Below are 24,042 nucleotides of genomic sequence, written 5' to 3' on the forward strand. Positions count from 1 at the left end.
TAGGATATAGTCTTTCCCACGGCGGAGTAAGTCTACTCCGTCTCACAGCACAGCAAAGCAAGCTTTAGGGTTAAGGTTTGTATCCGAATACAAGCATTTCACGAGGCTTGGAAGTTGAGTCAGTGTAGTATTAACTTTGGGACAGCCAGATATTATCATCAAATATATGTGGTAGTTGTATACTGAAACTTGCAAGGTAGTCTATTAAAATATGTAGTTTCTAACAAACAACAAGATAGTAACAGCATGAATAACTAGGTACTAATCCCTTGCTAAAAGACAAATTCCCGAGTCGGATTCCCGTACTCGGTCGGGATGTCCCTTTCGGGGTGTCAGGAGACATACCAAACACTGCCTCCAGTGGCCTGGGCTTGTGGTGTGACTCGCTCAGTTCCGAGCCGGCTGAACGTTTGCATTGCATGGTTAATCGTATGGTCGAGAAGTGGACACTGGAGGATTTTTTTCGATGAGGCTTTTTTCCGCTTGAGCTACTATTAGGAGATATTAATTCAAGTGTGGGTAGTTAGTACTTAATTGGTTATATAAAGGTTTTCGGTCCTGGTGCCTTCTGTTTTGCTTGGTTCTTTTTCTTGTTTACTTTTGTTCTCTCTCTCTTACTGTACTTGCAGACTCATGACATCTATTGTTTGATGATTGGGGTTGCTAATCTAATCGCTAATGCTAATGCTTTGCTGTGAATTGTGACCAATATATACAGTCTTCGCCTGAGTCCTCCCATCTATACCGTGTACCGAATCCAATCCATCCTTCTATGTCTATCCGATGTCACCAAGCATTCCGAAATATATCACACCGAATCGAAAGAAATATCGTCATGGAAGAGTCTACTCTTCCCGTCTCTGACGCCAGGTCTTACCCTTCCACTGCAAGAAGAGGGTTGGGATCACGCTGACTGCGACAATCATACCGGACCCAACACCTGCACTTCCAGCGATGCCGACGTTTTCGAACATGGGTGCGAACCTTAATCGACCATTAGCTACTGCAACAATTGAGCTGGGTTCGAAGAATATAAACATACCAGAATGGGCCGAGAAATCCCCAGATCTGTCGGACAAAGGTAATAAATACACCAACACTGGCTGCTTCTCCAGGATAGCAGTCCATGGCATATGTGACCATGACAGTGGTGACCAGCTGAGTACCCACGGCACTGATGGCAGTGCCAATAATGGGGGTCACTGTCCAGTGGCCTGAGGAGGCCGTTTGCGTGCAAACCAAGAAAACAATCAAACCGACAATAGTGAGTGCAAAGCCAAAGTAACTTAGCCAAAGTCGGAATTCAGGCTCTGGGTTGTCTTGGATTCGACGTGAACGCTGCTTCATCCAGTAGTCGGACAGGTTACCGCCCATTTGCTCACCCAATACGGAGCCGATGATGACACCCAGGAACTGCATTCCAAGCTGCTCCGTGTTGAGGTCAAATTTCTGTTGCAGCAAATCTGGCACTTCCACTGTTGTCAAGATACTACCGAAAAGGAAGACCATTGCATATGCACAGGTGGGTATGACAATAGACGGATGTGCAGCCATGGTCAGAGGCTTGACGAATTCGTACCAAGTGAAAGGGGTCGCGTCGATGCGTCGCACGTAGAGATATTCAACCTTCCAGTTCGACCCATGACGGTCGGCACCATTATCCACGTAACGAGATTCGGGTCCAAAGAAGAGGTACAAGATGAACTGTCCTCCGTTGATCTATGACCGGACAGTCGCATCAGCATATGTTCTGCCATATCGCACGGTATGGAGGAAAAAATGCGGGGGATAACAAACCATTGCAAGCACCCAGTAGATCCACTCATAACCCGCCCGATATGCCACAAATCCAAAGATAAATGGCCCACCAGGAACTCCTAAAGTGATCATCAGGGTCCAAATCCCCATGTATCGCGCCCGATCCTTCTTGAAGGTTGTTTCCATCACCACAGCACTACCAATAGCAGAAGCCGGGGCAATAAAGAACGCCCCAAGAGCTCTGCACGCAGCGGTCGAACCATAAGTATTACTTTTGGCACATCCCACATTGCATACTAAACTGCAGATTAAGGAAATGAGGAATATGGGACGACGCCCAAAGCGGTTGGACAGCGGTTTCCAGAACAGAGGCGCACCACCCAGAATGCAAATTTGAAGTGTCGTCAGATAACTTGCCCTCTGAGTGGAAACACCATACAACTCAACAATATTTGAATACGCTGGAATGATGGCCGCGGCGGTGAAAGTGCCCATGCATGCATGGAAGGCAACTAGAATTAGGTTCATCATTTTCTAGAGGCGAGAGTACTCCATTAGCTACTGCTCTTATGAAAAATTGTTAATCTTCTATCAGATCAAGACCACCAACCTTCCATTCGGGCCAGTTGAGAGGGTCTGCAGGCCCTAGACCTGGGATAGGATCGAGGTCCAATGTCCCATGGCGTTCCATGAGGTAGTCACGATGTGACTTGGATAAACGTGCTGCTACTGTTTCGACATAGCTGGCATGTTTACCTGCCTCCATGCTCTCGACAAAGTCAATGTTGGGTTTGGGGACAGAAGAAGGATCTTCGACCTCTTGGCCAGGTGCTCGAGATGACGGTTGCATCTCCATGAAGGTGGACATGGCTTAAATGAAGCCCTGATGGCAGGGATGTGGTCAAAAGAGGGAATCGATGCAAATTCCCGTGATGCGTAGTAAATATTTTTTTAAATTGAATTATGGTAGTTGCTTTTGAATCACTAATGTTTGAAACGGAAATCAGGGGAAGTGTGGTGGGAGAAGCGTGCACCCAGCAATTTCGCCTCAGGACAAACCAGTGAACCACCGGTCATCTCGAACCAAGCCAACTTTGTATGGCTGAGTTTGGGATCGCTCGAACCCTACTCCCCGGGGTATTTCCCGGTACCGTCAGATCCGTTGAAGAAGTCCCCTGGAGAAGATGCGGAGGGGGTTCTCCACGCCACTGTCGCTGACGCGTTTGGGAATGCAATCGAGCGAGTCAGAACTGTGCTATTTCCAGATGGTGGGTTCCCAATTGATAGCAGGAGGACTAGTCTAACAAAGAAAGCGAATTGCTGTAGCCGAGACCCGCAGGAATAGCTGACTTTCGTTGGCTCATGGTTCGGCAAAGATGGATAAGTCTTTTTAAGGTGGGTGTCTGGACGCTGGACGACGTCGTCGACCTACAGGGATCGATGAAGATCCCTCAGCACGTAAAGTGACTTGGAACGCGGAAAACAACAGATCCTGAATGATCATCATTTGCGCAGTCTCACAAGGTTAAAGATGATTCAATTGAGCTTGACTGGTGATAAGGCAGCGATGGTGTAATCTTCAGCGTGTTTGCGAAGAACATCCAGAAAATGAGAACCAGGGCTGAGACCGTTCCGATATTAGCGCATTTACTGTACCGTAACATTGCTGAATCAGCCGTATCTTTGCAATTGCCACTCGTCCTGCCCCACAGTGTCGCTCGCCCCCGACGCTTTTCTCCACGATCTTCCCTCCCCAACGTGATTTTTGAGAGTCATTGCTGCAGCTTGCTGCCCACCACGATCACCACATCAGACATGACGGAAACCACATCATCTGGGGTCAAGAAGTTGGTGTGTCGAGTCTGTCAAAAGGGTTTCTCCAAAGCAGAACATTTGAGGGTAAATTGATCTCCCTCCGCCCTCCCACCTAGTTCGTGGGGAAGTCCAAGTAGTTGCTGATTGTAGATAAACAACAGAGACACGAACGCTGCCGTAAGAGAACCACATAACTTGGTTTTGCTACATGGGGTTGCATGGATAGAGCTGACCTGATAACGAAGATACCGGGTCTAAGCCATTTGTCTGCAAAGAGTGTCGTCGACCTTTTGCACGGCAAGATGCCCTCACCCGTCATGAAAAACTACATGTCCGGGCTACGGATACCAAACATGCACAGACTCATCCATCATCACATCTAGCTCCTCAGTCAACATCGATCGACGCGCTTCCTTCGTGGGACACTAGTCATGCCTCAACAGCACCCCCAGTAACGACCTCTGCTCCTAGTCAGACCTGGGATGCACGCCAACCCACACAGCAGTCAAGCTTGCACCATGGTGCGACCGATCTTGACTTTGCCTTAATATGGCCAGACTCAGAAAACCTGTTTCAGAGTATAATGTCTTCGGACACAATGGATCAATGGCAGATGCCGTTAGGAGCACTGCCCTTTTCCCCAGTCGTTCAAGATGTCAATGGTATGAACTTCGGTTCTCCCAACTCCTTCGATGATCGAGGTTCTTCAATCGGTGCTATTCCGTTAGGTGGAGGTCACCAGGCCGTACGCGATGTCACAGAGATGGTGACGAGCTCAGTTAGTTATTCTACCGTCTCTTTTTTTGTGAACAAAACTAATTCCCATCAGTCATCTAGTGTCACAGCAGCTGTGAAAGCAACATCAGTCACCTCAGTGTTCCTCGACGAGTGTCTGCATATGTTCTTTGTGCGCTTTATCCCAACCTTTCCCATCCTACACCGAGCAACTTTCGTTTTTCGAGAATGCACCCATCCACTCCTCTTAAACGCTATTGCCATTGGGTCTCTATACCTCGGCCCTAAACAATCAGTTGCAAAGGTACGTCAAAGTCACCCAGGGGAGTTGAGCTGTCATTGACCTTTACTTCAGGGGGAAGCTTTATGGCGCCTAGCACATACCGCTGTCGCAACTTCAGTAAGCCTCGACGGATGTCGCTTTACTTAGAACATATCCGTGCTAACATATTCCAGTGGCAATCGTTGATAACACATAACGGTCCATATGATGCCTGTAAAGGCGTGCAGCTTCTCATCACGGCTGTCCTGGGTCAGATATACGGTGCTTTATCTAAGGTAAGTCTTCCACCGCCATACCCTTTGGCTTTTACTAACACAAAACTAGAACAGGATTATACGAACAACAAGTCAAGTCTTCCGACCGCTGGGGTTCTTCTGGGCTCGACACTGCGGGATGTTGGATAGCGAACCTTATTCCCTAGAGAATCTGCCCTTCCCGAGCGCTCCTGATGCAGAGAAAGAGCACCAATGGCGAGTTTGGGTGGCAAGAGAGATTCAACAACGTGCACTGCTTGCCTATCATATTTTGGACGGTTTGGTTGCTCAGATGTCTGGTGATGGCGCATCGGCTCGACATGTAGCCAATCCTCTTAGTCTTCCCAGCAGTGAAGCTGCATTTGATGCTAGCACTCCAGACGAATGGCTCATTCATATGCGCTCGCAGAAGACAGATCAACCGTCGTTCCGTCTGGTTTTTCGCTCACTATTCCCACCTGCCGGTAGTCTGCGTCCTCTAGATTACCAATTTTCCGCCTTTGCCCTTCGCGTCGTCTTGGAGGGCCTTCAATCTCTAGTTTCCGACTCGGATGAAAGTGATCTCGCTGCTGTTGGTGTCCCAGGAAAATCTGATGTTAGAAGGGCTCTAGCCCAGGTACACGAAACCATATCCATGTCCATTCATCTTTCTGCCCCTGAAAGGCTGGAAATCCTTTTGCGATGGCATACCATATGCCTTGATAATATGATCAACTCAACAGTACTCAGTAGACATGTGTGCTCGCGATATGATATCCCTCAACATGTCTCTGGAGGGTCTCGGTCCGTCAGGACTGGGTTTGATATGATTAAATGGGTTAAAACAGAGGGCGCTCGCCGAGCTCTCTTGCATGCGATTGCAATCCAAGATATAATTGAGCAACTACCTCGAGGCAGAGCTCATGTCGTTCACATGCCGAGTTCCCTCTTTGCAGCAGCAACTATCTATGTTGTTTTTTCCCTTGCTGGCGTCGCAACGATCCATCTTCCACGCACTATTATTTGGCAGGACGCCCTCATTTCCAATTCAGATTTTAATCTGGGAAGCGATGATTTTCGGCCATCGCTGTCAGGCTCCGAGACGAGGCGATTTGTTGAAGGTGGACAGACGGTCTCTCCGCCTGGCTTAGGCACTGTACGGAACTTACTGTATGAACTGAACTCGATTCAGAAGCTATTCCGCTGCCTCTATTCCCAGTGGGGTATTGCGCACGACATGGAAGAGATTATCGATGAGTGGATTTCCTTGTGCCACTAAAGCATGGAAGTGGTGCTCAATAAGAAAGAGCTGCCTTTCTTATTTAGCGTTTGAATTACCCATTGCTTTGGTTGCTAGTCGTAAAGTATGCAGCTGGAGGGTTTTGTATAATATGGTTGACTTTGGCTAACCTGGGAAGAGGCCAGGATTCAATCAATATGTCCTAGGAAAAGCAAGAATAACGAAATAACGAATATAATGATTGTTGAAGTAGTAATATTTGTCTAATCTCGCAAGCACAGTGTATTAGTACTCTGCATTGAATTTCTGTAGTGGCTTCCTTAAACGGACTTGAAATATATTTTCTCCCCGCTGCAGCCAGACAGTTCCCTCTCCTTCCCCAACAACCTTCTACGCAACAGACGCGTTTTTTTTTTTTTTCACAACCACCTCTTCCTATTCTGTCAAACCAAATACTTGATGATATCACTGAAGGAGGTGGAAGTGGGAAACGATCCACCCCTCTAATGTCTCCATCTAGACCTTGGGGATTCTGACCGAGGTTTCATCCAGGGTCTGGAAGACAGCTGTATTCCACCTAATTTTACGCAGCCAAGGAACTGAACTCACCCCGCAAGCTTTAGGCTCGATAAGCCGACATGGTTCCATATATAATGCCCAAGGTCAGACAGGTAGCATGGATGGATTGAGGCTGGCAGAGTTGGCCATTCTCCCAACACATCCACGTTCAACTGCATCCCACCAGTCGAACCTATCAAAGGGAAAGACTTCAAATCTCTTGAATCTGTTTGAGTTGGTTACTGCTATTTGATGGTATCTGTACGTTGTCACTCTTGGGCTCTTGGGCCTTCTGGTCTGCTTCCGCCTCGTGTTTCTTTGTACTAATTTCCTTGCTGATGTTTTCCACCAATAACAGGAGAATACTGGTCAAGCCTCTTTCTTATACCAACCAATGGAGCAATTTTACATGGGATATGGCACAGCACTACTCGCGTGGTCAATCGAAGAGAGATCTACGCTATTGGCCGATTTTATGACTACCAAAGCGGGGAAGAAATACTTTATCCTGGAAGTGGCTCTAGACACAACCTTACGATTACTCGTGTGCTTCCATACAGCATCTCAGACCTATCGGGACGAGAGATCATAAGAAGCCATCTGGGGAAGTTATATTCTAATTGCTATATTAGCCGTAAATATGGAGAAACCCCGGTGGGGGAGAACAGGGTCTAGTACAGGTTGCCTCCTGTTCATGAAGCCTCTGGAGAATGGGATTTGCTATGCTGAATCCCCCCCGCGTGACAGGGACCTGCAACCCGGCTATGCTTAGCTTGGTATTTTCTCCGGATTCTGTCCTTAGTGGGTGACCTTAATGGTACAAGTCGCAGTTCAAGTTACTCAGGTATATCCCTTGACATTCATGACTCAACAAGTCATGGGGGCGCCGGAAAAATTGACGCAGGATTCAACCGAAGGATGAGACTGATTCCTATGGTACTATAAATATGTGGTACCCTCTATGATGCTAGTAGAGCTCTGGGTTCGCCGAGTAATTATTGAAGGACGAGTGCGGTCTGATACAAGAGAAAGCTGAAGAAGTTGATCTGCCCAGTGCTGTACCACTACGAACCATGCATCTACCGACCTTTCCAAAGGTTTACAATGTGTATTTCGTCGCCGTCATTGCGACGGTTGGAGGCATGTTGTTTGGTTTCGATATTTCGTCTATGTCTGCTATCATCGGTACGAATCAATACATCGACTTTTTCGACAACCCTCATGGCGTTCGTCAGGGAGCCATCAACTCTGCCCTGGCAGCTGGCTCAGTGGTTGGCTCCATTATGGCTGGCCCAATTTCTGACAAAATAGGCCGCAGAGATTCAATCATGTTTGCTTGTATCTGGTGGCTCGTGGGAACTGCAATCCAAGCGGGGGTGTCAGGATTCGGTACACTCATGGCCGGCCGTGTGATAAACGGAGTTTGCGTTGGAATTACTTCATCCCAGGTGCCAGTTTATCTTGCTGAAATCAGTAAGAAGGAAAAGCGTGGCTCAATTATCGTTATCCAGCAACTTGCCATCGAATGGGGTATCTTCATTATGTTCTTTGTCGGATATGGCTGTTCGTTCATCAAGGGTCCGGCCTCCTTTCGCCTGGCATGGGGGTTGCAATTTGTACCGTGCGTCTTCTTGATGATGGGTCTCCCTTTTCTTCCCAGATCGCCTCGTTGGTTGGCAAAGGTGGACCGCGCCGAAGAAGCCATCACAACGCTGGCTAGGATCCAGGCAAATGGCAATGTCGATGATCCCCTTGTGGTCGCTGAATGGGAGGAAATCACAACTGTGTTAGCCGCAGAGCGTGCGGCAGCCCCAGGCTGGCGCAAGTTTTTCTACAATGGCATGTGGCGTCGTACCATGGCAGGATTCACTGTTCAAGCCTGGCAACAGTTAAGTGGTGCAAATGTCATGACCTATTATGTGGTCTATGTCTTCCAGATGGCTAGGTACGTTCCTCACGAGAAGCCTGCCCTCGGTATCAGTGTTAAAACTAAGCTGATCTTTCCAGTCTCTCTGGCAATATTCTCCTAGTATCATCGGGAATCCAGTACGCCTTATTCATCGTCTTCACGTCCATTATCTTCTTCTATATCGACAAGACTAGCCGACGTAATCTTTTGATATACGGAGCACTGGGTATGGCAGTATGCCACTTCGTTGTGGGCGGTGTTCTATCATCAGGCGAATACGTCCCTGGTGGTGTAGACGGAAACCTCAACGTCTTGACCCGGGTGCGAGGCTCAAAGGCACACACCGTGATTGCATTTTCATATCTCCTGATAATTGTGTACGCTTTGAGCCTGGCGCCCGTCGCGTGGGTGTATGCAGCCGAGGTGTGGTCGTTGGAAACCCGAGCTGCAGGCATGGTATGACACCCTATCTTGTCTAACTGAATGTGACATTTTCTGACCATACGCTTTAGTCAGTGTCTGCCACTGGAAACTGGCTGTTTAACTTTGCATTGGGACTTTTCGTCCCTCCCGGCTTCGCTAATATAAGATGGAAGCTGTTTATCGTCTTTGGCGTTCTTTGCGTGGGAGCCGCTGCACAAGTTTTTCTCACGTATGTTTCTTTCACCGGGAATTGTAAAATGTTCAACTGAATGATGAACTAATTTGATTGGTTCCTACAGATACCCCGAAACCTGCGGAAAGACTCTGGAAGAAGTCGAAGAGATGTTCAGCGACGGCGGCCCGAAGCCATGGAACACAAAGCCCGGAAATTCCAAGCTGGATGGCCTGATCGAGGAAGCTCGGGAGAAGAAGCTGCACGTGAAGGATGTCGGGTTGGTTGCCGAGGATACCACCGTAAAGGGGGACGAAGCCGTGGTTTCAAGTAAGACGGAAGTTTAGTTTGGAATCAAAGGGCTGAAGCCAAGTAATTGTGATATTGAGTAAATGCAGTCTGATGGAATGCTAGGATATCTCTGATTGTGTGCAACGCACCGCATAATTCTGGTAATGGATTGAAAAGAAGACAAAAAATAAAGACAAGAACATCATATGTGAAAAGTCGCCTCTAGGTATTGGAATCAATAAGATCAATGAAGTGAAAGGATGAGAAAATAAATGCAACTGAAATGGCGTGAATGCTGCTGAAAATGCTGGGGGTATCTCTCTTTCTGCCAATCTGTTGCACATAACCACCGCCGAACCGAATGACATGAAGGTAAGTAGAAAAAAGTCGAAATGAAAAGTACAAAGTAAAAATAAACGTCAACAGCGAAAACGTAAGTGAAGGTCTTGAGATAGCATAAACGAATGAGAAGGCAGGCTTAGATGCAGTGAGTAGTGCAAATGTTTTCCTGGCTGGGCCTTTTAATCCGCCCGGGGTATCTCGAGTTGCATGATTTTTCCAACCATCTTGACATATGCAACTCCAACATCGTTGAGTAAGTCGTGTACGGCAAGCTCCAGACCCTTGTTATAGGCTTGGTGCTTCTCGCTCTTGCCCATGGACATACTCAATGCTGCCTTGCTGCATTTGATGGCCAACCTGGCAACGTATTCACCGGCGTGGCGCTTCGTCTCCTCCATGTATCTCTCAAAGGTATCATCGGTAGTGGTTGTGATGGGCGAGCTCCGGTAGTTTCCCTGGATAGGTCGTGCAGGTCCGTCACGAGGTGCATATTCCGGTCGGTGGTTTCCGTGTGTACCTGGAAGAGCGTCCCTGACGTTTCTGGTCTGGCGGTTCAGCAGGGCTGGTGTAGCCGGCAATTGCTCGCTTGGGGAAGACCGAGGTTCCTTTTTCTCCACGACGATATCTCCGTCGTGATCCACCTTCGGAGTAATAGACCGTCCCCGAACGTGAGAACGCCGGGCTTCGGCGAGATAGGGCGTAGGACCGATGTGCCCTACGGCTCGGGAGCCATAGGGTGAGCGGGATCGCTGACGGTAGTTGGTATTTCCTTCTCGACGAGGGGACCGAGAGCGAGATCGGGTTCGGGGTTGGTTGAGAGGGTGGACCATGGGTGGAAGCTCGCCCCATTGGGTCAACTCGGGAAGAAAACCCTCGTAGTCGGGAAGACTGCAAACCCATTGGAGGACTCGGTTTTGCTTTTGTTTCCGGTGCATATCTACCTCAAGCCGTTGTCTGTCCTCGACAGCGAGTGTCTTTTGCTTCTCTAGTTCCGCCCTCTTTCTCTCCATCTCGAGTTTGTCATCACAGGTTGCGATCCATTTGTCTATCTGCTCGCAGATCTTGGGGTCCATCTCACTAAGCGGAGCCGGATATCCGAGCTTGATCGTATTCTGATAAGACTTGCGGCTGGCAATGTTGGCGGCCATACGCCTTCGACATGATTGCCACGAATATGATCGATTTGTTTCCATTCGTAATAAACCGGACATCTCGATCCAAAAGCTCTTAGGGTAGTTGTTGACGTCGTAATTTCGCATGTGCACCCGGCATAGCCGGACCAGACATTCTTCCTCGGTCACCGTCAGGCGTTTCCCCCGACCCGAAAATTGGGGATTGCTAATATCCGGCATCACGGTATCGTGCGTAGCCATGGCGGCAGATTGATCTGGAGTGGGTAGGAGAGCAGAATCTCTCGAGGGGAAGACCACGGAGGCTGGCTTCGACGCTGACGGTGAGGGGTTATAGGATTGCGGTGTAGGAGCCCATTGATAAGCGGGCTGGGAGATGGCGGGTTTGAAAAGCCGATGTCGAGGTTGAGGAGAAGTGGAGGGGCAGTACATTGCCTGTTCAGAGCATGCTGTTGCAGTAGACGAGGAGGAGGATTGAGAGAAAGAGGAAGAAAGAAAGAAAATAAAGGAATTAATTTCCTTTCCTTTTCTTGTTTTTTCTTTTTCTTTTTTTTTTACCCCGTAGAACGAAGGAAAAAAGGAAATGAAAAAGATTAATTAAAAAAAAGCCCCCATCTTACGTCGGATCTCCGCCGCGCCGCGTTTCGCGTTGCGTTGCCGGCACGTGACGCTTTAGGGAGGAATTGCGCCGGAACTGTTGGGCATCGAGCGACGATGATGCCAGTGCCCAAGCATTGAGGAGGCTGGTTGAGATTGTGAGGACGAGATACACCGAGATAGCTGATCGAGAAGGCCTGCCCTTTCTCTGCTGGCATAAAAAATTAGAAGTTCAAGAGGCAAAAATACGGTGGCAGGCAAATCCGCGTAATCGGATTACCGCAGCGTATTGTATCCATGTGACTTGGGCACTTTTGCCTCTTTGGGAGGTCCAGATGGCTTCGCTTCCCCTGTTTTACACCACCAGCAAAATGGCCTTCGTTCTATTCCCTGCGGAGCATCGCGGACTTGAAATCCGCTGTAGGCAATTTAATCGAACCGAGACAATCCATTGAGCCTAGAGGGCACTCGACGAACAGTGCTTTTGGGTGGCAATTGGGGGGATATGCTTCGTTTGAACCAGAGTTGATTCGTTCTTCTTTCCAGGGATCTTACTAACTGCTGCCACATCAAGATGGAATCATATCATCATAGGAGAATTTGTTCCTATTCAAAAGCCTCTCCTAAAATTGCAGATCGAACTCACTCCCAGATCACTTGCTTTTTCCGGCGTGCCCCGGGCGGTCGCAGTGGACTCAGGAGTTGGACATTATTGTTGATGGCGTTTAATAGCCTCACTTTGATCAACCACGACTGACGACTCAAATATTGGACAAATCAGTGGAACTTTGTTGCACTGTCGCTCTACTTAAATCGCCGGATCGCAAGGATTCCAAGTTGCTCTGTGTCACTGACTGGTCATTGCTGTTACATCTCACATGCCCGACTAATCACATCTATATTTACTCGATGATCTGCGGGGTATTTAACCTTAGAGAATCTTAAGAACACATCTCATCAACTGTTCAACCGACCGGATGGTGTCTCAACAGATTTCGTCTCCGTTCCTGGAGGCCATGTCTTCCATGACACCAGAGAAAGGATCGCGAAATCGCTTCTCAGCATACATATCCCCGGAATGGACTACGCAGCAGTATGTTCGACAGCCCAGGTCGAATCTCGGTGTGCTGACTAGACCAGCTCTGTGCTGGGCGGTTTTCAGGCTGCTTTGATGATGTCCGCGGCAGGGAAACACATCGACCTGGAACTCGGTGTCGGGCGATATCCTGACCCGGTTCATATATTCGTGCAATTCCTCAGCATGGTTCCGCCTGGGCCCTTGTCTATCATATGTAACTGTCTGCGGACTTCTTCCAAACAATACATTGTGAAGGTGGAATTGTCAAGGGCCCAATCCACGTCTACCGCCCCTGCCCCGGAGGCATCAGACGCATTTACTACCATAGCTATCGTTACATATACCGACCTTTCCAGAGAAAAAGGTCTTTCGCAGGATACAACACCTGCCATAGCAGCTCCGTTCCCTAACCGGGAGACGGACTGCGCTGCGATTGACGACCCCGTTGTTGAGGCGACCCCAGTTACAAGAAAGATGAACTGGATTGCCCCACGGACAACTAATGGCTTCTGGGGCCATCGATTAGGAGGACACCATCGAGAGGTATGGGTGTCATTCCGAGATGGTTCCAAATTCTCCGACATTCTCCATCTGGCATTCCTGGCAGACATGGTAAGTGACCCGAGAACTGCATCAATGCATCAATACCCGAGATGAACGGTGGTAACACCTTGAAGCCCCTTCAACCCGCAGCAACCCACCAAGCGGGTTTCTATACCAAATACGCCTTATCCACCCTCTGCATGTCGGTGGAGATTAAAAAGCGCCCCGACCCCAACATGCAGTGGGTGATGATTCGGTCGCACTCGAACAAGGTATCCAAGGGCCGGTATGACGTGAGCGTTCATATCTTTGATGAATCGGATGATATTCTCGCCTTGAGTAATCATGTAGTATTTACTCCTCAGCTTCGGCCGAGGGCTTCTAAAATGTGATTTTATATACCCTGTCGGTACACCGTAGGGGTAGGTACTCGGCTTGTTGCTAGAACAAAATTTGACATTATTATGCTTTCCAAGTTGATGTTACAGAATATAAGAAAATAATAGATGTGTAGAATCTATTTTTCTTATTTTGAATGTAAGAACCTAACAATAAACCCTCAAACATTCTTGACATCATTGTTTGGCCCGGTATGGGATAGGGCATAGGGCTAGGGCTGATTGATGATGTAAACATCTTGCACGCAATGCTAAACGACGACCATTTCCATTTAATACCAAAGACAGCAGGCTACCTTAGTCCTAACGACCGTATTGCCAGATACAAGCAAACAATCAAAATCTCCAGCCAGTTCCAGGTCCGTATTCACTTGGGCAAATCTCAATCTCAAATAGACTCCGCGTAGATATCCCCATGCAAATCCTCACCCCCAACAGGCCCCATAGTAGGAACAGGTGCAGTCTCAACAGACTCCACAAGACCAGGAACAAACAAAGCGTCATCATCGGCAGGTTCCTCTTTCTTCATTCCACCTCGGCCAGAAAGAGGACTCAACGGGCTCAACGGGGCATCAAGAGTCGCTTCAAAGGTGGTCGCCGCACGCAGAGCAGCACGCTTGGCGAGCATCCTGGCCTCGTCATCGTCATCGTTCTTGATCTTTATTTTCGCTTCAGTATCATTGGCCTCGCCACCAGCACCCTCGTCCAAGCAGATAGCATCGAACGGCGACATGCCATTTTTTTTGCCGCTCTTCGTAGGCGTAGTGAGTGCAGTCTCCAGACCATCTTTTCCCTTTTCCTTGCCCTTCAAGGACAAGGAAGATGGTTTTGAGACTCTTCCGCCGGTGCGGGGAGTGCGAGGGGTACGAGGGGTAGCAGCAGCACGGGATCTAGACGGAGCGTCGATAGCAATGCCGCGAGTGCGAGCATCGGAGCGCAGGTCGTCTGCCATCTTTCGATAGCGGCGAAAACGGCCCTCGACAGCATCATAGGTAGCGTCCTGTCCGAACATGGCTGCTATAGCAGCGTAGTCGATCTAGTTTTGCTTCTGTTAACATGGATTTTTGGGGTTTAGGAGAGGTGCTTAGGCACCTTCAAGCCAGGGTGAGCTGCTATCAGGGCAGCGATGAGACGGTCGGTGGCATCGTCGGCTTTCCAGTTAACCATGGTGAACAAGTGTGTCTGAAGGCTTTTGAGAAGAGGATAGAAGAGATATGAGAATGAGGATTCTTAGAGGTTCCCGTTGAACACGGTGGATAAAAGAGTCAAAAGATGAAGACGAAAAAATACAGAAAGAGAACACCAAAAAGGGATCCAACACAGTATCTAAGCAAAAGAGGGGCAGTGAGTCAAAAGCCAGACTTGAAGTATCACATAGTATTGAATAGAGAGAAAAATGGACTGTCGTGGTGAAGAAGAGACAGGTGAATGAGGGAGGGGAACTGGAGTCCTCCCAGTGTTCCTTTTAAGAAATTTCTGAGCGTCAAGCAATTCCAGCCAATTTCTCTTCTTCCTCTTTTTCCCTCCTTCTTTTTCTTCTTTTTCTGAACGCTCACTCTTTAACCTTCTACTCTTCTTCAGGTCCTCTACTCCATCTATCAACCATCACCTACTACACTCTCAACCAAAAGTCAAGTCATCCACAGTCATGCGTTGGACTTCTGATAATGATCAGCTTGTATGTACACCACGAATACTCCCTTAAGCTATACATACTAACAGCATAACCTCAGTTGCTCCTAAAGATCCTGGAAACCCATGATCTCTCCGTCGACACGAAAAAGGTAGCCCAGGCATGGCGTATGTCTCTCCCCATATATCTACCCTTATCAGAACTAACATAAACCAGCCGGCACCGATCCAAAGGAAAAGCCCACCCCACGTGCCATCACCGAGCGCCTGGCCAAGATGCGCCAGATTGTCAAGTCGAATGGAGCGGAGTGCAACTTCGCCATCAGCAAGGGAACTGGAACGCCTGGCAGGTCCCGCACCCCTAAGACACCAAAGACACCAAAAACACCAAATACTGCTACCCCCAAAACCCCTGTTTCCAAACGCAAGTTCACTGAAACGGAAAAAACGCCCCTGGCCACCGATGATAACGACCAAGACGAAAAGAAAACTCCCATCTCCACAGAGAACATGATGACCGAGTTCCTCAAACTTGAAGATGATGATCTTGATCTCGTTCAGAGTCAGGAGCAGCTTAACGACACCCCCACCAAGCGTGTTCGCAAGGCCTGCACCCCTCACCCTGGCATTGTTAACTATGCTGAAGAAGATGAGGGTGTTGAAAGCTCTGCCTCAGAGTACTACCCTGACGCAATCAAGAGTGAGGATGACTTTGAATTGTTTGCTTGAGCTTGATGTGATGGTTGGAAAGTCCCTCTCTTTCGGTTTGTTGACTCGTCGCTTGATATGGGGGAGTAGATGGTTTGGTTGAAGGTGTAAGCCTGTATTGAAAAAGAAAGAACCAGATGGCCTACTAGGATAGTAACGGTTGAATACAAAGGATTTGTTGCATCGCGTTTATGTTTACAATGAACACCGTAGAATGAATATAAAAATTTGACTTGTATTCGTAGACATAGCCACAACTAGATAGCTAGTCATAAGACCAGGAGAGAAAACACCGAATCAAATAAAAATCCTCCAGAAAAAAAAATTCTTCAACGGCATTCAAGAGGGGAACTAGCCCAACGAGTCCTCAAATCAAATCCTAAGCCCTAATCACAATAACACCGAGAAAAGAAAACCACCGTCATCTTTGCCCTTGAACTAGGACTTGCACTCGCAAGAATTGAACCCCTAAACAACAACACGAAGCATCTTGTCGACGCCATCCTCATCCTTAACCTTGGCCTTCTTCTCAGGACTACCCATATCCTCATCATCCTGCTCACCCTGCTCCTGCTCCTGTTCTTTTTCCTTCGCCTGTGCCTTCTTGCCACCTTTCTTCCCGGACCCCGCAGGACGACCCCTCTTCTTGGGGGTGGAGGGAGAAGGAGAAGCGGCACCATCGTCGGCGTCGGGTTTATTGATCTGCACCCTTTCCTTGAGACGCTGGATGCGGTGCTGCACGGCGCTGACGGTGCATTCTGTTCTAGTTAGTATATTTACTTCAGAAACGGGTAGGGAGGGGAGGGAATGTACCAGGTCCCATGCATTTTGCGATGGCCTTGTAATCGGGTTTCATGGTTGTGGTGGAGAGAATGCTGACGAGCAGCTTTGGCGTGTTAGCTTTCTGGTTGGTGGAGATAATGAAGTAGCTACTTACCTTGGCGTCGTTCTGGTCGTTCCAAGTAATCGGCATTGTTGAATGGGTTGAGTTGAGATTGTAGATGTTTTGTGTTTGTGTTATTCGTAGAAAGAAGATAAATGAGAATCATTAAATAGTCAAGCCAGAGGGATAGAGGGAGGTGAAGAGAGGAGAAAAGAGGAAAAGTCAAAGAAGAGCGAGTGAAAAAGAGGAGAGGAAGAAATGTGCTCAGTGTTTGTTTAGTCTGACTTGAAAAAATTCATTGGGTTCACTGATTATCCTGATCGACTGATGGGAAATCATATAATGGGTTTGTCTTCTTTGTTGTTCCATTGTTTTCTGTTTTGAGGATAATATGAGGGCTAGTCATTGTTCTACTAATGATAGAGAGAGGTTATTCAGAGGATATCTTAAGTCAGGTCTCATTATAATTACCACATGTCAGTAACAATAGACAATTCAATCAGCTCGATCTCTCAAAGATAAACTTATTATACTTCTCTGGATGATACGCAGAAAAGTAATCATCATATATCATTTCCCCCTCACCCTTCTTTCTCGTCTTCAAGTCATCAAATTCTCGAAACACCCGACCGAGCGTGACATAAAGCTCACAATACGCAAGTCTATTTCACCATTATTAGCTTATTACCTTGACGGGTGGTGAACATCACATACGGCATGCCAACACATTGTCTCGAGCCCTTTCCAAACGAGAATAGATATTTATCCAATGCTTTCGCCTTGGCTGGATCCGTCCAGCGGGTTGGATCAAAGGTTTCAGAGTTAGGGAAAAGGTCTTCGTTGTGGTGCATTGTCCATGAACTCATGCTGACAACGGTCTATACAAGTTAGCTATGATAGTATTAACTTGGGCGTGGATGCATACTCCATGAGGAAGAAAGTGGCCGTTAAACTCTGCGCCAGACTCGGGGACAACGCGTGGAAGTCGACCAGGGACACCGCATGATAATCTGACATTACGTGAGATTCATACATACGTAGATACGTACATGGAAGAACTTACCGGAGAGCTTCCTTGATGATTGCAGTCTGCCAATGTTAACACACATCCACAAGTAGATATCAAGAAACTCACCAGATATGGCAACTTCTCCAACGTTGTGAAATCCAAATTATCTTCCGAGTCAGGAAACGCTTCTCTCAACTCTGCCGTCAAACGTTCATATATCTTCGGATTGGTGACGACATTATATGCAGCAATAGTCAACGCATTGCCAGTGGTATCCGCCGATGCAGCAACAAGAATGTACGCCTCGTCCTTGAGCTCCTCAACCGTGGGAACAACATATCCCTCGGCTGCATCCGGCTGCAGAAGTTGATGGAAGATAGTCGCCCGAGATATCTTCTTCCCCGTATCCACCTCTTCTTTGACTCGGAGAATCTGCTTTCGAGAGTTCTACTTCTGTTAGACCCTACCAACACGATAAGAAAAAGACACACCTCATGATGTATCATCATCCTCGTCAACGCCCCACTAGCCAACTTGGCCACCCAGAAAGGCGTAGCCAGCGCAACAGGCTGCACAGCAGGAAACTGCTGAAAGAACCAAAACGCCGGCCCAAAATCGCGAATCATATCAAAGAACTCGACGCCAAAGTTTTCCTGACTCAAAAAGTCATACGAATGATCAAATGCATAATCCGTAATGACGTCGACGGATATCGCGCGGAATCCATGATGAAGATCGATACGTCCTGTTGATTCGAACGCAGCTCTCATACGAGATACCAATCCTCGAGCCTTTTGTTGCACAATCTCCTCTAGATTTAGAACTCTCTTGCGCGAGAAGAAGGGGTTGAGAGCGGATCGCTTCACTCGGTGTACGTCTGGATGGGGAGTGGTGAAAGTGGCCTTCTTCGTGCCGAATGCGCCGTAGAAGCCTGGATTCTTGCCGTATCGTGAACCGACGTGGTAGATTTTTTCGCAGTTGTCTGGGTCGCTGAGGTGGATTTCATTGGGGGTGATGCGGATAATAGGGCCTGTAGACGGAGTCAGACAGTCACTGAGGGTCAATTGGCTTGATGATTGTGGGTGAAGTTGAAATAAAATACCATACTCTTCGTGTAATTTGTGCACCTGCAGATAAAACCGTCCTCTGTGCAGATTATACCAAAAGGAATAGAAATACGACACTCTGGCAAAGAGTGGACCGGGGATATTAGCCAGAGGATGGAAGAAGAGACGATAAAAGACGACGCAGATAGCGTTGACAACGGTCGCACAGGCCAGAAAAATAGCCAGCAGCGACAAAAGATGAGATGAAGAATCCATTGTCGCAACGGTGATCGACATGATGGATTCACTCCACAATGTCAACTGTCAAGTCCACGGGGAATAATGAAATTAATGGGACCACCCCGTGCAGTTGATATGTAATTCAACGGCTGAGAAGGATCGGACAGAAAAGGAGAAGAATCGATTGACTGACTTAATTAAACACATCGGAAAAGACACCCCGCCAGAGCAGTTCGGCTGGAAGAGTCATTATTAGCAGAAGATCCGCAGGCGAACGGGTAAAAGTGAAAAAAGTACGTCGTCTGACGCTGTCGATGATTTCATTTCCATGTGATAAAGTGGATATCGCCGTCAAACCATGTTGCTGCAGAAGACTATTCGGGGTCTGCAGAAGGTGGCACATCAGAGGGAACAAGTTATTTGCCTGCGGAATTATGATGGGGAGGGCCTGCATTGTAACTAATAATATGAGGAGATTATCCCTGCCAAAACAGGTAAGATTGACTCTATCCATACCACTAGAAATAGAATACGCCTAGGAGGTAAGATAAGCACTGTCAACTCTGAATTCATAGCTTGGTATCTCCCGACTCTCTCCCGGATATCCACCGAATCAAACCATCCGCTTCAAGACATTTAAACTCCTCTCCTTCCAATGCAGGGCACAATTCCCAAGCTGTCTCAGCAGGACGAGCCGGCAGAATCCAACAACCCCCGCTGAGCCGGTGGTTGTGTAACTCGAAGCGATCAACGAAGCCCAAGTCTGGCCCGAAATGCAAGTCGTGTTACTAATGGCTATCTCCGGATGTTGAGATACAAAGGAGGCCCAGTCGGAACTGGCATTGACCTGTGCGACAATGGCCTTTGCGTACTGTGTGTCGGCTTCCTGATGTGTTTGTTGTAGACGACGTGCTAGATCAGGGATCAAGGCGATGTCATCTACCATCAGGGGTAATGGGTATGATATCGAGGCAAATACAACGCCATTTCCGAGGTAATCTGAGGGTATCACGTCTGGGAATACAGACTGCCTGGTATCGATGATGGTGACCAAAGTGGTCTCTTTCTGCCATACAGCCAAAGTCTGCGCCTTGGCTCTGACCCGAACCACACAGAGCCATACCAGAGCACAGGCGATGCTATTCGATGTTATTCGCTGAGATATTGTCTTCTCACATCAACGTTCCCAGCGGCAAACTCTTCTGCGGCCTCGACAGACCCCTCACCGTAGAAGAGTTCTACCATTTGAGTGTCCTCGGCTGGCTAGTTGAAATGCTGCAGGTCTATGTGCTCTTTCTGGATGATATCATGGATGGATCGACTACTTGTCGTGGGCAGCCTTGCTGGTATCTCCGTCCCGAGGTAGGGATGAATGCCATCAACGAGGCTTGTCTGCTCAAATCGGCCATCTTCATCTTGTTCAAGAAGCATTTCGGAACTTATCCCTCGTATCTGTCTATGCTGGAGAGTTTTCAGGAAATTGCCTTTCTGTCAGAGACGGGGCAAGAGTGGTGGTCTTGCCACGCAGGAGAAATGCCCTGGGAACTGGACGATGGAGGATTATCAGCGAATCATCCTATTGAAAGGAGGTTACTGCTCCTTCTACCTCTCTGTGCTACTGGGTCTACAGTATCTCAGTCTCGCCAGTGAGACAAACGTCCAGCAGACAAAGGATATTATCGTCCCTCTGGGTCAGTTCTACCAAGTCCAGAATGACTTTCTTGGCGTCTTTGGCGCTACTGCCCGCACGGGCAAGATAGGCACTGACATCCAGAAGAACAAGTGCTCATGGCTGGTTATAAAGGCGTTATGTATCTGTGATGATCGCCAGAGACAGATAACTTGCAATAAATACGGCCAGGTGGAGGGTGAGGATGCTGTCGAGGTGGAGGAGTTGTTTCGGTCTTTGAAGGAGAAGACTGAGAACCTGGATGAAAGCGAGCGGTGAGAAAGGGGATTTTCTCGATTTTGCTGGATGGTATATACACACTGCACAAGTAGACGTGATTATGCAGAGTGTCAGTCGACATTGTCAGATGTATACAGCCATTCTTGACCCTTACGTGGATAACTTAGTTAATCCCCACCTTCAACACACCCGCAATGGATACATTCCAAGACGGTCATCTACAGCAATATTTCAATAACCTCACCATCGATGTCCCCAGTGCATGTGCGGATCTCTACCTTCTCATCTCTTCCCACTCTATAACCGCTTTCCATTCCCTATTCACCTATATCAGAGACCATCCCTGCTCCTCGTTTTTGGTGAACTGCGAACTAGGCAAAGACCGCACAGATGTCTTCATCGCCGTCGCCTCCTCATCCTGGGAGTGTCTGATGAGGATATCATCGCCGATTATTGTCTCTCAGCCGAGGGGACGAAATTGCTACTTCCCCAGCGAAAGGAGAAGATAGCGCAGTTTTTACGGGACCAGAGCGTGTCTTTTACGTCTGTCGCTTTGGATGGGCATTTTTCTGCGCTGCCAGACACGATGGCTTTGTTTTTGGGGAGATTTAGGGCTATTTATGGGGGCAGGGAGGGGTCTATGAGACATATCGGGTTGGAGATGGGGGATGTGAGGGTAATTATGGAGAATTTGACTGCTTGGTGGCAGTTATTAGGATATGACTTTGTATCAACACTGCTGAACGCTGCTGAAACAACACCCAATAACAGACATCCTCTACCAGGCTAAAATAACTAGTCACACACTAACAAAACTAGACATATATCCCTGCTTCTCTGACGCTTTAGGCTTTAGTTGAAGAGGTCATAGCTTTTGGCCATACACTCCCACTCTGTTGTAAAAGGCAGGTTAGCACGCGTCCAAGGTGAGTATGGTATACTTACACATAGAAATAGGCATGGACATTCGGATCCCGCAGTCCTTGTCGCATCTGGGCGAGAAAGACTTGCACTTCGTCATAACTCCACTGTTGCACATCAGTATTGTTACACAAAGTAATGGAGGTCCGGAAGCTCACCCCCATGATCCGTGTCAGCAGCGCCATGGCCCATCCTTCAATTCCCGCTTCGCAGTGTGTCAGATTCCACATCCCGAGTTTCTTCAGTCGTCGGTCCTTGCTCCATGGTCCAACTGGTAGCTTGAATCTTTCTTCAGTAACGTTCTGAAAGCCTGCCTCTTGCATGTATCCCTTGGCGAGATCGGCCGTGCGGAAGGTCTTGCCAAACCGTTCTCCAGCTTCAATAAATGTCTTGGACCACACCGATAGCACATGATCGTCTGTCACTGTACCATCGTCCGATCGAAATTCAATAGACATCTCTAGTTGGTCGATCCATCCACCAGGTCGGATGTGTCTATCATCGTCAGCCATTCACTCGTTCGACTCGAAAAAGGTATTACCTGAGCGCATTGCGATAAAATGCTGGCCAGTCCGCAATTGCCCCATACATCGCGCGAACATGAACCAGATCAAAGTGATTCACGGGATGTAGCCAGACCTCTTCTGCATCGTCAATCTCGAATTTTAGATTAGGTGGGACAAAGCTCGGTTGGATTGGTGATAGATCGGACCCGATGACCTCAGCAGAGGGGTATTCATCCGCAAAGTCTCTGTGTGCTGTCAGTTATACCGGACTGGAAAGATAGCGGCTTCTTTCTTACATACATGGCCCAGATTCCGGTACCGGTGCCGACATCAAGAACGTTCTGGGAGTAATCGATGAGCAGGCGCTCGGACCTCGACGTTACTCCTCATCTCGTTGTATACTAACCTGGATGTTGTCACTGATTGGTGCCAGCACCAATCTGTTTCCGAGGAGGATGGTGAACATGTGGTGTCTGGAACCGTCAGTTTCACATCAACAATAACACGCCATCAACCATACGCAAGGTCCAGTTGTTCATTTTGTTGTTCATCATTCGGGCCCCTAGATAGAGTCAGTCTAGTGTCCTACGGACGGCCTTGGAGATGAAACTATTACCAGTAGGCCCCGTCCTTGTATGCGTGGTATCGCCGACCATTTTCAAACCGATACGCCGTGATCTCCGAATTAATCGAGGTGGTGTCGCTCAAACTAACAGTCGCAGGCCAGGTTAAAACGGGGTTCGATATCGATCAACAAAGATAGGTCGCTTCTCACAAGTCTTCTGCATAATCCGAATCCCCGCCATCTTCTGGCTCTCCCTAAGCATATGGAAGTCAGTTCGCTTGAAATAGTGGCAAGTAAACCAATCGCGAATTGACGGGATATTCATACATTGTCAGCATAATCATCTTCCTGTTCTTCTTGGTGACCCTGCTGCTGTCGCTGTCGAGGGGATCCTGTCGCAGACCGTGGTACTGAGCGCGGCGACGACCTAGGAGACCGGGGTAGTTTGCTGCCCTCGCCCGGGGATGTGGATTTTCGCACTGCACGTTCGGTCATGGTTGTGTGCGGGGGTATAGATCCAGGATAATCGCAAAGACCGTCAGAAAGCTATTATTCTTATTAGTACGTGTATTCTTATTTAAATCGTGAATTAAGTAGTGAAAAGACAAAACAAGTCCGTGTTGGAAACAGGATGGGCTAACTTGATGATCGCCTAACTAAATGGTCATTAATTTTTTTTTCGCCTTCCCGAAACTCACCCCTCCAGGCTCGACTCACCTTGTTCGGATGTGGAAAATAATCAATCAGATTCCCTGAATCATTCGCTAGGGAAGGCTAGTGATCAAGCAAACCACCCATTAGCACTAACGGTAGGCCAAAATCGCGGTAAACCTCCGTCAGGGCCGGAAGTTGGACAGATTATGGCCAAGCTGCCAGGATGATATGGACCCAGTTCCAGATAGTGAGTGATATTGTGGTTTGTCGCGAGTCGCGACTGTGGGCCAACAGCCGTTGAAATGGCGAAACAGTAATCCCAGTTGCGTTTATGAAACAATCAGATACGGTTGAAACTGTGCATAAAGATAAGATGACCCTAGGATAAAATAACGACGATGGCAGTTGAAGCTCGAGTCCAAATCCAAGGCAGTGGGAGCGTGAACGCACCCGCAGCCCCCCTA

The 24,042-nt window shown here is 48.1% G+C and overlaps 13 protein-coding genes across 13 annotated transcripts; 6 read left to right on the plus strand and 7 right to left on the minus strand.

Annotated features, from left to right (window-relative positions):
* Nucleotides 1-845: 845 nt before the first annotated feature.
* On the minus strand, nucleotides 846-2,608 carry ASPWEDRAFT_105787 (putative MFS transporter; the record flags this gene model as incomplete). Its single annotated transcript, XM_040827758.1, has 4 exons — nucleotides 846-984; nucleotides 1,043-1,719; nucleotides 1,798-2,292; nucleotides 2,369-2,608. The coding sequence occupies 4 exons, from the start codon at nucleotides 2,606-2,608 to the stop codon at nucleotides 846-848; spliced, it is 1,551 nt and encodes a 516-aa protein (XP_040693516.1).
* A 965-nt stretch (nucleotides 2,609-3,573) lies between these two features.
* ASPWEDRAFT_105022 (C2H2 type zinc finger domain protein) lies at nucleotides 3,574-6,103 on the plus strand (the record flags this gene model as incomplete). The annotated part of the gene is made up of 7 exons (XM_040827690.1): nucleotides 3,574-3,657; nucleotides 3,735-3,750; nucleotides 3,819-4,351; nucleotides 4,403-4,612; nucleotides 4,664-4,708; nucleotides 4,765-4,866; nucleotides 4,916-6,103. 7 exons carry the CDS (start codon nucleotides 3,574-3,576, stop codon nucleotides 6,101-6,103), a joined length of 2,178 nt encoding a protein of 725 aa, XP_040693517.1.
* A 1,592-nt stretch (nucleotides 6,104-7,695) lies between these two features.
* Nucleotides 7,696-9,473, plus strand: ASPWEDRAFT_104697 (sugar porter family MFS transporter; the record flags this gene model as incomplete). The annotated part of the gene is made up of 4 exons (XM_040827673.1): nucleotides 7,696-8,567; nucleotides 8,630-8,987; nucleotides 9,044-9,183; nucleotides 9,254-9,473. The coding sequence occupies 4 exons, from the start codon at nucleotides 7,696-7,698 to the stop codon at nucleotides 9,471-9,473; spliced, it is 1,590 nt and encodes a 529-aa protein (XP_040693518.1).
* A 465-nt stretch (nucleotides 9,474-9,938) lies between these two features.
* On the minus strand, nucleotides 9,939-11,321 carry ASPWEDRAFT_169667 (uncharacterized protein; the record flags this gene model as incomplete). The annotated part of the gene is made up of 1 exon (XM_040830499.1): nucleotides 9,939-11,321. The coding sequence occupies one exon, from the start codon at nucleotides 11,319-11,321 to the stop codon at nucleotides 9,939-9,941; it is 1,383 nt and encodes a 460-aa protein (XP_040693519.1).
* Nucleotides 11,322-12,463: 1,142 nt separating this feature from the next.
* ASPWEDRAFT_103633 (thioesterase family protein) lies at nucleotides 12,464-13,499 on the plus strand (the record flags this gene model as incomplete). The annotated part of the gene is made up of 3 exons (XM_040827581.1): nucleotides 12,464-12,579; nucleotides 12,627-13,176; nucleotides 13,242-13,499. 3 exons carry the CDS (start codon nucleotides 12,464-12,466, stop codon nucleotides 13,497-13,499), a joined length of 924 nt encoding a protein of 307 aa, XP_040693520.1.
* Nucleotides 13,500-13,893: 394 nt separating this feature from the next.
* Nucleotides 13,894-14,672, minus strand: ASPWEDRAFT_169669 (uncharacterized protein; the record flags this gene model as incomplete). The annotated part of the gene is made up of 2 exons (XM_040830500.1): nucleotides 13,894-14,541; nucleotides 14,598-14,672. 2 exons carry the CDS (start codon nucleotides 14,670-14,672, stop codon nucleotides 13,894-13,896), a joined length of 723 nt encoding a protein of 240 aa, XP_040693521.1.
* A 481-nt stretch (nucleotides 14,673-15,153) lies between these two features.
* ASPWEDRAFT_736723 (uncharacterized protein) lies at nucleotides 15,154-16,089 on the plus strand (the record flags this gene model as incomplete). The annotated part of the gene is made up of 3 exons (XM_040839361.1): nucleotides 15,154-15,183; nucleotides 15,239-15,305; nucleotides 15,355-16,089. 3 exons carry the CDS (start codon nucleotides 15,154-15,156, stop codon nucleotides 15,864-15,866), a joined length of 609 nt encoding a protein of 202 aa, XP_040693522.1. The 3' UTR covers nucleotides 15,867-16,089.
* A 224-nt stretch (nucleotides 16,090-16,313) lies between these two features.
* On the minus strand, nucleotides 16,314-16,818 carry ASPWEDRAFT_25641 (uncharacterized protein; the record flags this gene model as incomplete). Its single annotated transcript, XM_040832756.1, has 3 exons — nucleotides 16,314-16,603; nucleotides 16,659-16,731; nucleotides 16,783-16,818. 3 exons carry the CDS (start codon nucleotides 16,816-16,818, stop codon nucleotides 16,314-16,316), a joined length of 399 nt encoding a protein of 132 aa, XP_040693523.1.
* A 409-nt stretch (nucleotides 16,819-17,227) lies between these two features.
* ASPWEDRAFT_49717 (cytochrome P450) lies at nucleotides 17,228-19,059 on the minus strand (the record flags this gene model as incomplete). The annotated part of the gene is made up of 7 exons (XM_040837318.1): nucleotides 17,228-17,390; nucleotides 17,443-17,606; nucleotides 17,654-17,738; nucleotides 17,792-17,817; nucleotides 17,864-18,184; nucleotides 18,229-18,767; nucleotides 18,840-19,059. 7 exons carry the CDS (start codon nucleotides 19,057-19,059, stop codon nucleotides 17,228-17,230), a joined length of 1,518 nt encoding a protein of 505 aa, XP_040693524.1.
* A 540-nt stretch (nucleotides 19,060-19,599) lies between these two features.
* ASPWEDRAFT_397677 (uncharacterized protein) lies at nucleotides 19,600-20,182 on the minus strand. The gene has a single exon (XM_040835176.1). The coding sequence runs from the start codon at nucleotides 19,967-19,969 to the stop codon at nucleotides 19,637-19,639; it is 333 nt and encodes a 110-aa protein (XP_040693525.1). The 5' UTR covers nucleotides 19,970-20,182; the 3' UTR covers nucleotides 19,600-19,636.
* Nucleotides 20,170-20,971, plus strand: ASPWEDRAFT_49718 (uncharacterized protein; the record flags this gene model as incomplete). The annotated part of the gene is made up of 2 exons (XM_040837319.1): nucleotides 20,170-20,534; nucleotides 20,662-20,971. 2 exons carry the CDS (start codon nucleotides 20,170-20,172, stop codon nucleotides 20,969-20,971), a joined length of 675 nt encoding a protein of 224 aa, XP_040693526.1.
* A 112-nt stretch (nucleotides 20,972-21,083) lies between these two features.
* ASPWEDRAFT_397679 (uncharacterized protein) lies at nucleotides 21,084-21,798 on the plus strand. The gene has a single exon (XM_040835177.1). The coding sequence runs from the start codon at nucleotides 21,195-21,197 to the stop codon at nucleotides 21,720-21,722; it is 528 nt and encodes a 175-aa protein (XP_040693527.1). The 5' UTR covers nucleotides 21,084-21,194; the 3' UTR covers nucleotides 21,723-21,798.
* On the minus strand, nucleotides 21,798-23,419 carry ASPWEDRAFT_169675 (class I SAM-dependent methyltransferase; the record flags this gene model as incomplete). Its single annotated transcript, XM_040830501.1, has 10 exons — nucleotides 21,798-21,825; nucleotides 21,878-21,960; nucleotides 22,012-22,348; nucleotides 22,395-22,604; nucleotides 22,660-22,700; nucleotides 22,766-22,832; nucleotides 22,880-22,921; nucleotides 22,976-23,068; nucleotides 23,135-23,178; nucleotides 23,252-23,419. The coding sequence occupies 10 exons, from the start codon at nucleotides 23,417-23,419 to the stop codon at nucleotides 21,798-21,800; spliced, it is 1,113 nt and encodes a 370-aa protein (XP_040693528.1).
* Nucleotides 23,420-24,042: the final 623 nt, after the last annotated feature.

The sequence above is a fragment of the Aspergillus wentii genome (assembly GCF_001890725.1).
Source record: "Aspergillus wentii DTO 134E9 unplaced genomic scaffold ASPWEscaffold_2, whole genome shotgun sequence".
Taxonomy (NCBI): domain Eukaryota; kingdom Fungi; phylum Ascomycota; class Eurotiomycetes; order Eurotiales; family Aspergillaceae; genus Aspergillus; species Aspergillus wentii.

Bases quoted from the DNA above. Each gene is read 5' to 3' on its own strand.
- ASPWEDRAFT_397677 (XM_040835176.1), bottom strand. From the start codon at position 19,969: ATGGTAGATGACATCGCCTTGATCCCTGATCTAGCACGTCGTCTACAA.
- ASPWEDRAFT_397679 (XM_040835177.1), top strand. From the start codon at position 21,195: ATGTGCGGATCTCTACCTTCTCATCTCTTCCCACTCTATAACCGCTTT.